The sequence below is a fragment of the Mastigoproctus giganteus genome, chromosome 1, assembly GCF_048544385.1.
Source record: "Mastigoproctus giganteus isolate SK-2022 chromosome 1, ASM4854438v1, whole genome shotgun sequence".
NCBI lineage: Eukaryota > Metazoa > Arthropoda > Arachnida > Uropygi > Thelyphonidae > Mastigoproctus > Mastigoproctus giganteus.
Window position 1 is genome coordinate 133,452,861 of NC_143575.1, and position 15,189 is coordinate 133,468,049.

Genomic DNA, 15,189 nt, shown 5'->3' on the forward strand with positions numbered 1-15,189 from the left:
AATGCTGTAAGGAAATGTTTTGGACTCATAACAGAACAAACTTTTAAACAAATAAATGCTTTTAAAATTTTAACTTTAAAAGCAGCTAAATTTTTTTTCCCACTGCTCTAAAAAAAAATAGTAAAATAGCCTTTCTGATGATATTTGTTTGAAAGTAGTGCATTTCAAGGAGATGCAGATATTGTGTTTTTTTTTTTTGTGTGTGTTTGTAAGACTACAAGCACACACAAAAAATATTATTCAGATGTACACATTATTAAGATGTAGAAATCTAAAGTTTATTGGATTAACTTCCATTTACTAAATTTAAAAATGGTAATTCAGCATTTATATTTCTATTTGTAGTTCATTTTAATGTTTTGCTTTGTATTTGTACAATGATCCTGCAGAATAAAATGAGGTACCTGGAGTTTTCCCATTTGTAATTAAGATTCATAAATAGTGGTAGCTCCATTTATCCTATAAATAAGTGTACAGAAGAAACATTTCGCAGAAACAGTGTTAATCCTACATTATGAAATAGTAACTGAAATTATTTATGAATGAATATACCATTTTACAATAATTCTGCAAAATTTTACACCACTGCAATATATGAGCTAATAAATTAGTCAATTAAACCTGTTAAGAACAAAAAAACTATTAATAGCTTAAAATAATATAAACTTCAAAATATAAAACAACTTTTCTCACCCTGCTTTTCTGTTTTGGCACTTTTCATCATCTTTTTATCTTTTTTACTTTTCCATTTTTTTTCTTTGTTCTTTTTCCTTGGGCAGTCTTCTTCATAGAGAGGAGCACTACAGCTGCGTTGATGATCTAAAACCCACACTGGTCTATTTCCAAACCCATCATCAGATTTGTTACCATCTCCATGAGGTAAGGGAAGACCAGGTATTTGTCTCATTTTAGCTGGTAATGTTTTTGCTTTTAAAACCAGTGGGGGAATTCTGACAGAAACTGGTACCTGAGGGCGATTTTTATGGCAACTTTCCAGACTAGACTGAACCAAAGGTGCAGCATTCTCCAGTGGCTGTTTGACACCTACCTTTGTTTTTCCACCTGGACTCTCAGTCATAATTTGATTATTTGTTATATTTCCACTAACATTGCTGTCTGTTAGAGATGGTTTGATATTTTTTATTTCAGGAAGGCAGTCCTCCATTGAGCAAGAAAACTGTAAGTTTGGCCTCTGAAGTGATTGTAATTTACAAATAGAAAAAGTAGCCAATGAAGATGTTGTAGAAGAATGAGGCAAATGAGATTTAAATATTTCATGACTTTCTTCTGGAATAGGGTTCTTTGGTTGTGAATCCACTGATGTATATACAGCTTCAAAAGTCGGTAATGATAAAGAAGTCTCCTTGCAAGTATTATTCTGAGGTGTAATCACAGAATTTACTAAAAGATCACTATTTGAACTGGTATGATTTTCAGTGACTAGGCCATTTGGCAGGATATGCTTTTTTAATTGTTCTGGCTTATTTTCTGATTCCGTGTGACTCCTAATATTTTTTCTGTGTTCAAAAGGGAGAGGAGGAGGTTTAAAACTGGGAGGTTTTTCCTCCAAACCTATTATTTGATTTGTTTTTAACAAATATTTTACCTTTTTAAATTTCTCTGTTCTCTCTCTACTTTTATCCTTCATTATACTGAAAAGTTCATTTACTGCAGCTTTTTGTGACAAATCTCTTCCTTCTAGTTTATCATTTTTAAAATAATCTGTTAAATCATCACCTGCAAGTGCTGGATGTCTACCAGCAGAATCCCTTTCCAGCCAGTTTTTACTCTTATTTAAGCAACTGTGGCAACTTTCACCCTTTTGTGTTGTACACTGCATATCTAAATCTATCACAGCTTGAGTGCTATTTCTTTCACTGATAAACTCATGTACTTTATCAATAGGAATAAGAGTACATGGTGATGAATCACTAGTGTCAACATGGTTTATCTCCAAGTCAATTTCAGTACTATTTTCCAAGTTTTTATCTTCTTTTTCTATAACAGAACTTTGGACTAATACTGAAGAAGTAATAAATAGAGTTGAATCAGCACATTTTATGGAAGACTTTTCTTCATCAGATAGAAAAAAAACTTCTTCTTGAGAAATTTCAGGTGTCTTATTTAGTTTCTGGTCAAAAGATGACTCAGAAGATGAACTAAGTTGTGTACTTGGACTTCGTTTTGGAACAGGTGGAGGAGTAGGCTTTTTCAACTGAAATAAAATTAAAGATATGTTTTCAATATTAAAAATTAATATTATCAATATAGATATTATTAATATATATATATATATATAATGATTTATCATCTTGAAGTAAAATGAAGTGCTTTTAAATGGCTTTTATCTATCAAATTTTGAAGTTATTGGTTGTGATACATTAGAGATAAGCTGCTCTTCTCTTAGGGGGCCATTTTGGCAATTTTTTTCATCATAGTGGTGGGAAGCCTAGCATCCATCATACAGGACATAGAGAGATGCCAGAAAGCTGGAAAAATCAAACTTTGAAAATTTAAGGTGTAGCACTAAAGTAACTCACAATGGTAACTTCATAGTGTGAGGGAATAAAGCTGCATTAAAAAACCCTAATTAATTGAAAAGCAGTGGGAAGTGTGCCTGAAGCCACATAATTTCTATATCTATTCAGCCAAATTTTGCTTTAGTAAATGCATTGTACAAACTGAGGAATTGTTTCTGGGGTGAGCTTTTAGTTTTTGAATAAAACACTTTTCATTTTTACCTTGCCTGTCTTTCTTTTCATACTATACCAGTACTGCATACTAAAGTGAATAAGCAATTACATCATAACCTTTCTTGTGGTCTATAGAGAGAGTGCCAATGCTAGCAGACATTTCACATATGCTTGGATTTTTATCCACACCCCTGCATTTCACCATTGTAATGCAATGGTGAAATGCAGGAATGCACTGCAAATGCAAATCAGTTTCACTGCCAACCATATGGTTACTTATGTCATGTGTTTTGAGATTGTTATGGTGGTTGTGACTTGTCTTTTCTTTTGTGAGGTAAAAAGCAAAGTTTTTAAATTTAAACCACTCTTCATTTAACTGTTTTGCACAGAGTGCTAGATGTCCGTTATATGGATGATAGATACAAAATATACTAAATCACATTCTGTATTTCTGTATTTGACTATTTTTGTTTACCATGAGGAGTGTAAAAAAAAAAACAAAAAACAGTTGTCTTAACCTTAACTTATTATTGTATAAACTGAATGCCACAAAATGTGAATTACAGACAATTTATATGAAGAATTTAATTTGAGTTTAATTCACAATACAATATCATCTTTCTAATCAAATTTTGATAACTTATTTCGTTTTCTTTATTTATTAAGGAGGATGAAGGGGCCAAAGAAAAACAAAATTACAGAATGACATGTGAAAGCTACTCATCTCAATGCTTTTTTTTTTTTCATTTTAATAAATCTGACAGTAAGAAAATTGAAGAGAATACAGTCCAAGTGACATCAGGCCATATTCTATTGGTGATGAAGAGGAGTTGCTTTCTGTGATTTTTCCAGCTATATTCTCATCTCATCCTCCCTTCCAATGACTGTTCCAGTGATAGTTATACCAATATCTTTCTTTAATAATACTGGCAAATGAGAAGACAAAGCAAGTTTACACCAAACAGTATCTTTTCTGACCAAATTAGTGTTTTGATGTATGAAGCCTAACAAGCTAATTGGCAATCAAGAATGCTTTATCTATTCAGCATCTAAAAGCAAAGCATGCTGTTTTTTGATAACATAAAAGTGTGGAATTATAATTACAGATTCAAGCACTGCACTCAACATAAATTTTTTTGATAAAAATGGTTGAGTTTATTGAAAACATGAAAAGTAAAAAATTTTACAGACAACATTCCAATAATCTAACCATTTTTTTAAGCCAAGACAACATTTCAAAATCCTTGTAACTGTCTAGAATAAGGTGATAACCGTAAACAAACTGTCCATGTGGTATCCAAGACACCACATGGACAAAAAAAAAAGAAAAAAAGTGTAATGTGTTCATTGTCTAATGGCTCCAGGGGTTTCCCCCATCTCCGTGTTGTGTACTCTGTTTGTGAAACACAGAACACTGTGAAGGCCAGAGATTTTAAAAAGTGTAAGGCACATGTTTATGTTGTGTAGCGTCATGTTGTGTTGTTCCTCTGATCGTTTAGCCGTTGGGCCCCTAGTGTGACCCCCCATTGCCCACACTTAGCCCCGAGGAGGCAGGTCAGGCATAGAGGGATTGCATTAGAGGTAAGTACTCTGGCAGGCCCTGCCACCTAATTTCCTAAGATTTCAGTGGCAAGGGCCTTAAAAAAAAATAAATAAATAAAAAAATAATAATAAATAATAATAATAATAATAAAAATAAATAAAATGCATATTCAGTTAGAGTAGGGGTGAAGACTGAGGAAGGGGGAGACAGATAGAAATATGGGGATGATAGGGAAGGCAACCCCATAAAGGTCAGTGGGGACCCCCACCAGGAGTAAAAGGAGGGAGGGGGAGGAGACAGAAACCCGTCCCCTTCCTCTCCCTACCAGGGGAGGGGGGATTAAAGTGAACCAAGTTAGGGTTCCCGGTTCAGAATGCTAGTTGGCCAAGAAAAGCAGTTGACGTCCAATGGCACGCCGGTGGTGTTGTCAGTCTTTATCTAGGAGACTGTCTTATTGGTCACATCTGTGAGAGTCAAGTACAGTAGTATACGAACCTTTTGTCTTTCTTAGATTGTCTTAATTTGTGGGTTGTCTCTATTCAAAGGTTCTTCACTTGGTAGTTATCTTTGGTGGGTGACATCTTTAGAGAATGTATGGTAGTTCACACCAATGATGGTAAAGCTGGTCAAGTTTAGCTGCCTTGTTCCAGTACCATCAGGATCCCTGGGTTCATTTAGTAGAGGGTTATCACGTTTCTGTGATTAGTTGTCTTTTCCTCAAGAAAAGCTGCTGTGCATAGTTGGTGAGAGCTTGATACTTTTCCTTAGTATCCAGTAGGTGGTTTTCTTTGCCTTTTAGTATATAAGTCAGCTTTGTGATAAGCTGGTAGCGGAGGTCATTGTAGAGGGGGCACTTGTGCATGAGGTGATCCCAGTCCTCATTTCCTCCACAGGAGCATGTTGGGTCCTCTTCTAGACCAAAGGTTGTTAGTTTTGCCTTTATTGCACCATGGCCAGTAAACAAATACGTGGCATATAGGCCTGGAGAAAACCATATTGGGGATTTTGGATAGACTGCTAATATCTGGGATGAATCTCCTGGTGATTTCTCCCTTAGTTGAATTTGTCCAGCGGTCCTGCCACACCTGCTGCATGTGTGCTTGAAGTCTCCTCTTCTCTATTTTTTTGTTGTTGGTAAGATTCAGCTTGAATCCCAAGCAGGTCTGAGACACGCCCTTAGAAAGATGATATAACATTCCAGTTCTCACCACCTCCAGGTCGAGGGGGATGGCCCCCACCAGGACCTAGAGGGCGTGAGTACTCACAGTGCAGCAGGCACAAGAGATGGAGAGCAGGATCATGCGTTGAGTAGAATCCAGGATTCGTCTGTTTACTGCAGTCGTAGCCTTGCCAAACCAAACTCCGGCTGCATACGTAATCACAGGGATGAAGATAGCCTTATAATACAACGAGAGGGTTTGCTTGCTGAGACCCCAGTCCCGACGGGATATCCTACCAACCATGGCAGTATAGTTTCTTACTTTGGTTCTGATGTATTTGAGATGAGCTTGGAAGGAGAGTTTTCTGTCTAGTACTATGCCAAGATATTTCAGTTGCTCCGACAACTTTATGGTCTTGTTTCCAATTTTAATCTGTGGTGGTCTTGTAATACAGAGAGTTCCTTTAAGAAGCAGAGAGTTTGTTTTTGATGGTGATATGGTCAAGCAGTGTGTTTTTGCCCAGTCCTGGAGGATTTGGAATGCATGGTTTGCCAAGGTCTCAAGCTGGGCCCTGGAATTTGCAGCCACCATCAGGATGAGGTCAAGGCATAGAAATTCGTCCATCACCATGTTCCATAAGGTCGGCCCCAGGACCGAGCCCAGGGGGGCAGCCACAGTATATCCGTCTCGTGAGTTTCTGATAAGGAGCATTTACTGTGATCACCCTATTTGAGAGGTAGCTTTTTATGATATTGAACAAATTGTCCGGTACATTTGCTTGCAGTGTGTAGGCAGAGATTGAATAGGTGCAGCAATAGCTCCGGGGCAAGCTCCACAACCTTCTTCACAATCTCAGGCTCAAACAAGTCAGGCCCCAGACATTTTTTCCCTTTGATAAGAGCTGCCGTGGCTAGGAGTTCTTCCTGGGTGAACTGCGGTTCAACTTGTCCAGTCCAATATGTTTCATTTTCTATACAGATCTCATGCTGCTCAGTTGTTGTTGGATTAATGTTTGGATGAAAAACGTTAAGATATTTGAGACTGAGTCCCTCCAGGTGGTGGTTAGGTTTCCCTGCGGGGTTTCCATAGCGGTGTTCACTTCCCCCTGGGGAGTTTGTTTGTGGTGATTTTATACACCACCCCCCAGGGGTCAGAATTTCCCTTGTAAGAGACAAGTCGCTCCCAGGATTGCTGCTTTGATTTCTTTATTCTTTCCGTACACGTGTTTCTTGCTGTTCGATATACTTGTTTAAGTTCTTCTTCGACCTTTAAGTTCTTCATCAGGCCAAGATCTTCTCGCCCTTTGGAATGCTTTCCGTTTGGCTTGTACCACTTTTCTCATCCTTCGAAGGGCGCCTCCGTAGCCAGGTGGGAAGGAGCAGCAGTGCGTAGCACATGCTTCTTGATTAGACCGGGGTTCGAGCCCGTCACCACCAAATACGGAGTATGCGGAAAGGTCAAGGAATGACCACCGCATATCCCGGAGCAATATGGCCTTAGTTGCTAATGCTCCTAAAAAAAAACCAAATAACGAACGAATCATCCTTCGAAGCTCCTCGTTTCACCAGGGCACTGCTCCCAGAGAAGGTTTTTTCCTTTTAATTGTGGCATTGCAGGCTTGTGTTAATAGGGTGGTAATCTCTTTTTGAAGAAGGTTTGGATTTTGAGTTTGCCTGAGTTTTTCTGCTGCTGTTGTCCCACCATTTCCAGCAGGGCACCCCTGAACGTGTCCCAGTTTGTTTTTTCTATTGCATATCTATGTTGCATTACTCTGGAAATGGGTTGTCTAATGCAGTTTTTTGTGATCCTGAATGTAATGGCTCGGTGGTCCGAGGTTGTCCAATCATCTTGGACTTTCCAGTTGGAGATATAGCTGGCTGTGTTTCTTGTAGCAAGAGAAATGTCAATGGTGGCTTCCCAAAGGGTGCTGCTGAAAGTGGGGAGGTTGTTTGGCTGATTGAGGATTCAGAAAGGGGAGTTACCCAGGTGGTCCCCCAGTCTTTGGCCGTTTGTTGCTCCTCGATGGTCTGGTGTTGTGCTGTACCATGCGGGAGACCTGCAGTTTACATCTGCCCCGACGATAATTCTCCCTCCTGGGATAGTGTTTAGAATATTTTGAAGGTATCTTATAGCCCCGATAATATCTTTGCCTGGATGGCAATATAGGGCAATGACGTAAAAGTTTCCAAGCACTGTAATAATGTGGGCAGGTACGGCCCAGGCTGTGCAAAGTTGGGTTATCTTTGTGGCTGTGATGTCAGGGTTTCTTACAACTATTGCTGCCCAGGGGGTTTCCCCTTCCACCTGGATGACTTTGTAGGTCAAGGGATAGCCTCTGACCTGGTTCTTATGGGCGTACGGCTCTTGCAGGATAATTACGTACATGTTGTCCTTGTCTGCCCGAATCCTGATTTGGCCGACTACAGCCTGGGCCCGTTGTGCGTTAATTTGCATTATTTTTACCTCTTCGAAGTTAACTTGGACAGTTCACTTATGGTCATCTCCACATTCTAGACTTGATAATTGTTGTTGTTGTTTGGTTTTTAGGAGCATTAGCAACTAAGGCCATATTGCTCTGGGGATATGCGGTGGTCATTCCCTAACCTTTCCACATCCTCCGTATTTGGTGGTCACGGGCTCGAACCCCAGTCTAATCAAGAAGTGTGTGCTACGCACTGCTGCTCCTGTCCGCCTGGCTACGGAGGCACCCAGACTTGATAATGATAACCACAATCGTTTTGAAATGTCATCAAACTTGTCTTGGTATGAAAAAAGTGGTTGGGTTACTTGGAATGTTTTTTTGTAAAATTTTTTATTTTTCAACTATTTTCAATAAACTTTATAATTTTTTCAGAAAAGTTTTATTTAAGTGGAATGCGGTGTTTTTTAATATGTAATTAGAATTAGTTATCTCCGCATATGTTTTTCTTCCAAGAAAGTGTGGGACACTTCCTATCAAGCAATGACTAAGCAGATAACATCATCAGTTAACAACAGTGCTTGAAAAAAAAAAAAAAAAATTAAGAATTGATAGACAAAAGTTAAAAAATGTTCTCAAAGTTGAAACGTCCCGGTGCAAGCACCTAATCAGGTGCAAGCATCATTATAAGTCAATTTATTTTGCATACATTTGTTACAATAAATAACATAGATTTAACTTACCTAATGAGAAAAGTGGATTTTCTTTAATTCTTCTCAGGAATTCTTTAGTTCTGTACAGTTCGGAGTCACCAACATTGAAAAAAAATGCTGTGACGAATCTGTCCTCAATTATATAGCTGGCTTTACATCTCCATTTGCAGCTTTCCACTGATTTCAACATCACACAATGCAAAATGTTTCTTACTATGTTAGTAATGGTAGTCATAAATGATCCAAGACAGAAAGGTTATACATACATCACCAGTCAAAAATAAAAAAAAACAAGTGAACACTTCTCATTTCATCTCTCAGTCCCCTCTAACAGTTTATCTATTTCTTCTTTGAACTTATTCAAACTACCCAACTCTAAAACACCAGATGGGAGTTTGTTCCAACAATTAACCACCCCTCTAGCTGAAGGCAAGTTTCCACACAATCGACTGCTCACAGAATGTCATATCTGAGTGTGCAATTACCCACCTCAGATCTTTTTCATTCTCCATTACCCTGAATTTGGTACCACACAGTTGGCAGGTTAATCTGGGATTACTGCTACCCATAAGCAGTACCTTACATTTCTCAATGTTAAACTTCAATTGACACATCTACCTAATTTGTCTAGACCTTGTTGCAGCAGTAAACCTTGATAACTGTCATTAACCAACCTTTCTATCATCTCCAGGCTTAGGCATTTAACCTGATATGCCTTCATCGATGTCTTTAATAAATATTAAAAATGGGTCCTGGGAAACTACACTAATAATGTTAGTCCAAGAAGAGCAGTGCCAATTGATAACTACTCTGTCTTTTTCTACCAACCCTTCTTTATCCATACCAGTAACTTGCCCCTGATGCTAGACTGCACAAATTTGTATACAGCAGTCTTTTATGTGCAACAGTATCAAAAGCCTTTCTGAAATCTAAGTATACGAAATAAAAATTATCTTTTGCATCAAAGTGTCCAATCAGATTGGTCAGACAAACCTGCCCTTTAACAAATCCATGCTGTGAGAGCAGTATAACAGCATTCCTATCTAGCTGGTCCTGCATTAATTTAACCAGTGACCCTGTTATTTACCCCTGGAAGAGAAGTCAAGCTAACATTTATCTATAAATCCTCATGTCACCCTTTGATCCCCTTTCAAATTGGGGAGACATTTGCACATTCCAAGTCCATAGGGACCTCCCTGAATCCAAAGACACTCCCATAATTATGGCTAAAGGTTTTTATTACCTCTTTTGCAGCTTTTCTTAATATAATTGGATAGATCTCATCAGCTCTAGGTGTCTTGTTTACTTTTAGAGTTGACAATTTCTCCTCTACTTTCCTCACAATTATCAAAAAAATGAATTAGCATCGTGTATTTTTATATACAGGTGCTCCCCAATTTACGAAATACTCGACTAACGTAAATTCGACTTTACATAAGTTTTTGCTGGCCAGGGCAAACTGAAAAAAAATATGAAAATGTATTTTGCATCCCATAGGAATAAATGGAGGTATTGTGATAATATCGTAATGTGAAGCCAATAATATTTTTTTTTTTGGTAATTTGTTCGATCTTGGAAGTTGAAATTTTCATTATATAACTAAGCTATTTATCTCTCTAAAAGGTCATTTTTATAACGGAAATGGCATACACTTTCATTATTATCATACGTTCCGTTATATGAATCAATTTTGAACAACTTTGTGATATTTTTCTAAAGAACATTTCTGGAGGTCACGACCATAAAACAAAAACAATTTGCACTTTCTGGTTTATTGGGCTTTTCTGTTAGTGAAATCTATTATAAATGGGTAGTAAACTCAGTCTTATTGCATTTGCGATAATACTGATAACTGGAATTGTGTGGGTTTTTGCATTATTATGGTGAAATGTGTTTCCCCTTCACAAATCTTCAACCATATAAAAAACATAAATAAATTTTCAGAATCTTCTGTTCATTCCTATTTACTTATTACAATGATGAAGGGAAACTGACCAATGGAAAGTGCAAGTGGTGGCAATGCTAGGAAATGAAAGAAAATTGATTTAGAAATGAAGATGAAAATGATTAAGAAGTACCAAGTTTGTCATTTATTGCATGGGAATTAGGTCTCGCTGCTTCAACAGCGAATACTATTTTAAAGGGCAGTGTGCATATAAAAGAACATGTTAGAGGATCAACAGTAATCACAAAACAGCGTTCAGGTGCTATATTGGAGATGGAAAAGCTATTAACAAGGATGGAAAATTGGATTCAGAAGCAAATCCCCATGAGGTGTTTGTACTAGCACTTGGCAATCTTTTTATTATACATTTTGAAGCACACTTTTGTAATTTTTCCTGAATGAGATAAAAAAAAAAAAAGAATAAATAATTCTATTTACATGTTCGCTGAACATTTCTTTTTTGCTTCAATCAAATTCAGCACGCATAGTTGCAGGTGCTGCATAAGTATTTAGGGAAATTCTGACTTATGGAAATTTTGACTTATAGAGTTCTGCGGAATGCAACCCTTATGTAAGTCGAGGAGTGGCTGTACTTTTGGCATCCCCATCCCTAAAAAATTCCTCGTGTGTGTGAATAGATGCGAAATATCTAAACAGTTTTCAGCAAACTGAGCAGGATAATCAACAGGTGATACTATTCATATTTAGCAGAGCAATGCGATTCATCTCTTTACTACTAGTATTTACATACTTTATCTTTTTGAGTACTTTTATCTATGTATTTGCTGGAGATTTCTTGTAATTTGCCTTACCTTACCTATTCCACTTTGTGATTTTACTGCAGACTATCTTATATCCACTGCTTGTTTCTGTGTTCCCTGATAATTTAAATGCATCACACATATTTTTTTTTCTCTGCCACTATCTCGTCAGTTCATCAGAACTCCATTTTTGTCTAAGCCTTGAATGGTATCATCTTGCTGTAATAAAGAGCCTAGTATCTTCTAGAATTACTTCCCTGAATGCGTCCCATTTAGAATTTGCTGTTAGTAACATCATGAATTGGTTTTATTCTGTGTTTTAAGAGTTCCACTCATCGAGATCTATCTGCAGACATCTATATCATCGAGGGTATCCAAAAGATATGACTATTTCAAAATTTTAATGATGCCGTATGCTAGGCAATATGGCAATGCTTTATACGCTGTCCATTGGTTAACATTATAGAATTTAAAATGCTTTTGGCTGTGTTCCTTTAATATAATTAATTTTAATTGAGTTCAGATATCAAGACAAACTTCCAATTTCTGAAAATATGATTTTATAAAGATTGATACTATATCTGGTTTTTAATGTCAGTTTTATACGTGTGAAATGATTATGTCACTTGAAGGCGGACATATCTTCCTTGCGTACTAAGAACAAAGTTGTTTTTTGACTCTTGACATCATATCAAATGACCTCAACCTGACCACCTCATTGGCTGAGATTTATCACCAACTACAGTGAAAATTATGTAAACCAGGTAATAATGATCGACTTTGATAATCAGCATAAAATGCAAATGAGCACAGAATATTTAAGATAAATGGTTCTGCCTCTGGGACATATAGTAATAATATAATAGGACTCAAGGGAGGTCCCAATGGACTGGAGGTGTGCAAATGTATCACCAATTCACAAAGAGGGTTCAAAAGGTGACAAAGTAACTACAGAAACTGTTAGTTTAACTTGTGTTCTGGTGAAAATAATGGAATCACTGGTTAAAGAAGCATTGCAGGATCATCTAGACAAGACTGCAGTAATAGTTAAGACACAGCATGGGTTTGTTAAAGGGTGGTCTTGTCTGACTAATTTGATTGGATACTATGATGTGGTCACAGAGGAAATGAATGCCAAAAATAATTTTGATATCATAAACTTGGATTTCAGGAGAGCTTTTGATACTGTTGTACATGGAAGACTGCTGTACAAATTGGAGAGGTATGGCATTAAGGGTAAGTTGCTACAATGGATAAAGGGATGGTTGAGTGGGAGATGACAGAGAGTGGTAATCGATGGACACTGCTCTTCGTGGACAAATGTTATTAGTGGAGTTCCCCAGAGTTCGGTGTTGGGCCCATTGTTGTTTTGTATATTTATCAATGATATTGATGAAGGTATATCAGGTTTAAAGTCCAAGTTTGCAGATGATACAAAGGTTGGCAGGGTTGTTAACGACAGTAAAGACAGTATGCTACTCCAACTGGATCTAGATAAGTTGGGGAAATGGGCTGAGAAGTGGCAACTGAAGTTTAACATTGACAAATGCAAAGTACTGCGTATGGGTAGCAATAATCCAAGAGAAACATACCAATGTGTAGTACTACACTCAGGGAAGTGGAAAGTGAAAAAGACCTGGGGGTAATTGTGCAGTCAAATATGAAGTTTGCTGAGCAGTGCAGATGGGCTGCTAGGGCAGGCCATGGAGTCTTGTCAATAATATATAGGAATTTTGCTAGTAGGGACAGGGAGGTGATTATCCCATTATACAATGGCAATGGTCAAGCCACACCTAGAGCACTGTGTACAGGTCTGGAGGTCTCATTTTAGGAAGGATGTAGAGTTGCTAGAATGAGTACAAAGAAGGGCAACAAGATTGGTGAGGGGAACAAAGGGCCTGCTCTTACCAAGAAAGGCTCAAGTTCTGCAAATTGCAGCACCTGGAGAGAGAGTAAGCACCTGCAAAGTGATCTGATTGATGTGTATAAGGCCTTGAATGGGTTGAGCAAGCTGAATGCTGATGGGATTCTTCCTCTTGCTCAGACTAAGAACCTGAGGGGGCACAGTTTCAAATTGAGGAAAGATAGTTGTGGAATAGATGTGCGGAAATTTGCCTTTAGCCAGCGGGTAGTTGATTAGTGGAACAGGCTTCCATCTTTTATTGTGGAAGCTAATAGCCTAAATAAATTTAAGGCTGAACTGAACAGGCATTTGGAATGAATGGAGGGGTGAAATGGGGAGGTTTTTTTTGGCTGATGTTGTACAAGCTTGCTTCTTGCATCGTATGCCTCTAGTAATGCTAATCGTGATATAGTAGCATATACAATATATAGAGTAATTTTGTAAGCAAAAATAATGATCACTGGTCTAACTTAATACCATTATAATGACCATATGGATGACATCCCAGGGCAAATAGCAAGCACATGACTGATATTGTAAATCCAATTGGTGGTAGCTGTTCTTGTGTACACTTCATAAGTTGGTTGACCTACTAACTTGCAGTGGGTATCATCTGCCCTCATTTTCTGAGCTCCTTCTGTGAGATTGCTTCGCCACTCGCTCATCCGCAGTGAACTCACCAATCCACATCTGCTCAAAATGGAGGGTAAATCAAGGAAATCGGCTGCAAACACAACCTTGCCAGTGACCGACAACCCTGAAATAGCAGAGCAACACGAAGAAATGAAGGATCTCAAACTGAATCCCCCATTAAGAGTAACTAAAAACCAATTGCTTTCAAATTTGATTGTGAAACCAGGTCAAAATCTCAAAACACATGGACCATGGAACCCCCCTCTCCAAAACCGAATATACAGACAAGAGACAACCTGACCTCCCCATGCCTGAGGGGGACATTCAACAATCACTACAACTCAAAGTATCACTGGAGAACTTGCTCAAAGAGCCAACTAACAGAGTTACAACATTTCTTAGGGCAGAAATTGTCACCCTATGGAATAAGCTGGAATCGTTGCTTACCAGACTCACCTGGAAAGCAAAAAGGCAATGCAAAATTGGAAGCCTACACTGACTGTGGAGTAAAACAAATGCAACAGTGCAACTCCACATATGCCCAAGTGCTGAGGAACCTGCCACCGGACTTTATTCCCAGATCTCAGGAGCTGGGCTACCAGACAAACAACCCAGGTGCCAACCTATGGACCACACTGAAGAAAACACTATCATCCAGACCTAATATAGTGATATTTAAGCCCCTCACCAATGAAGGTTGTATGTCCAGTGAGGAGGTCAAGAAGACTGTCATGGACTCCTTGACAGATGACTTTACAGGGATGGGATACACTTAAATAGAAAGGATATATTTGCTGATGCTATCGATGCAGAGTTATGTGGGTCGGAAAACTGCTGGCTTGGGGTGGGGGATACAAGGACTAATAGATTAAGTAGCCGCTGGCAGAAGTAAAAGTGATTCTTGCACTACTTCTATTGAAATGCAATTGAGCAGCAGCCTGGAAAGCAAGGCAATGGGAATTTCCAGGACTGCTGGGAGTCATAGTGGCACAAGTAAATACATGGGCTGTGTTAGGGTAACTAAGAGCAGAAACAGGTGCATGTACACCAATGCTAGGAGTATAGTTAATAAATTTGATGAGCTTGAAGTGCTAATCAAGACATCAAAGGCAGATATTGTTAGGATGTCAGAGACATGGTGTCACATAGACATAAGCAGTGCAGAACCAGAATTTGGGGGCTACCATGTGTACAGAAAGGATAGACAGGACAGGAAGGGAGGAGGGGTTATGCTGTTAGTTAAGAAACACATAAAATCTAAGGAAGTGCATCCAATTGATGTGGGTGGACAATGCAATGTTCAGTCTATTTGGTGTGACATAAGCACTGGAAAGGAAAAATGAGAGTAGGTATGTGTTATAGGCCTAATGAATGTGTTGAGTATAATGAGCAATTGTGCAGAGAAATAGAGTGGGTCAG

The 15,189-nt window shown here is 38.3% G+C and overlaps 1 protein-coding gene across 2 annotated transcripts in view; it reads right to left on the reverse strand.

The window, feature by feature from the left end:
• LOC150091146 (uncharacterized) overlaps positions 1 to 15,189 on the reverse strand; it is a 208,199-nt gene that overhangs the window by 39,716 nt on the left and 153,294 nt on the right. For both annotated transcript variants that reach the window (XM_090382221.1, XM_090382214.1), the window contains exon 4: positions 694 to 2,215. In XM_090382221.1, the coding sequence (XP_090238347.1) occupies positions 694 to 2,215 (1,522 nt within the window). The remainder of the gene's footprint in view (positions 1 to 693; positions 2,216 to 15,189) is intronic.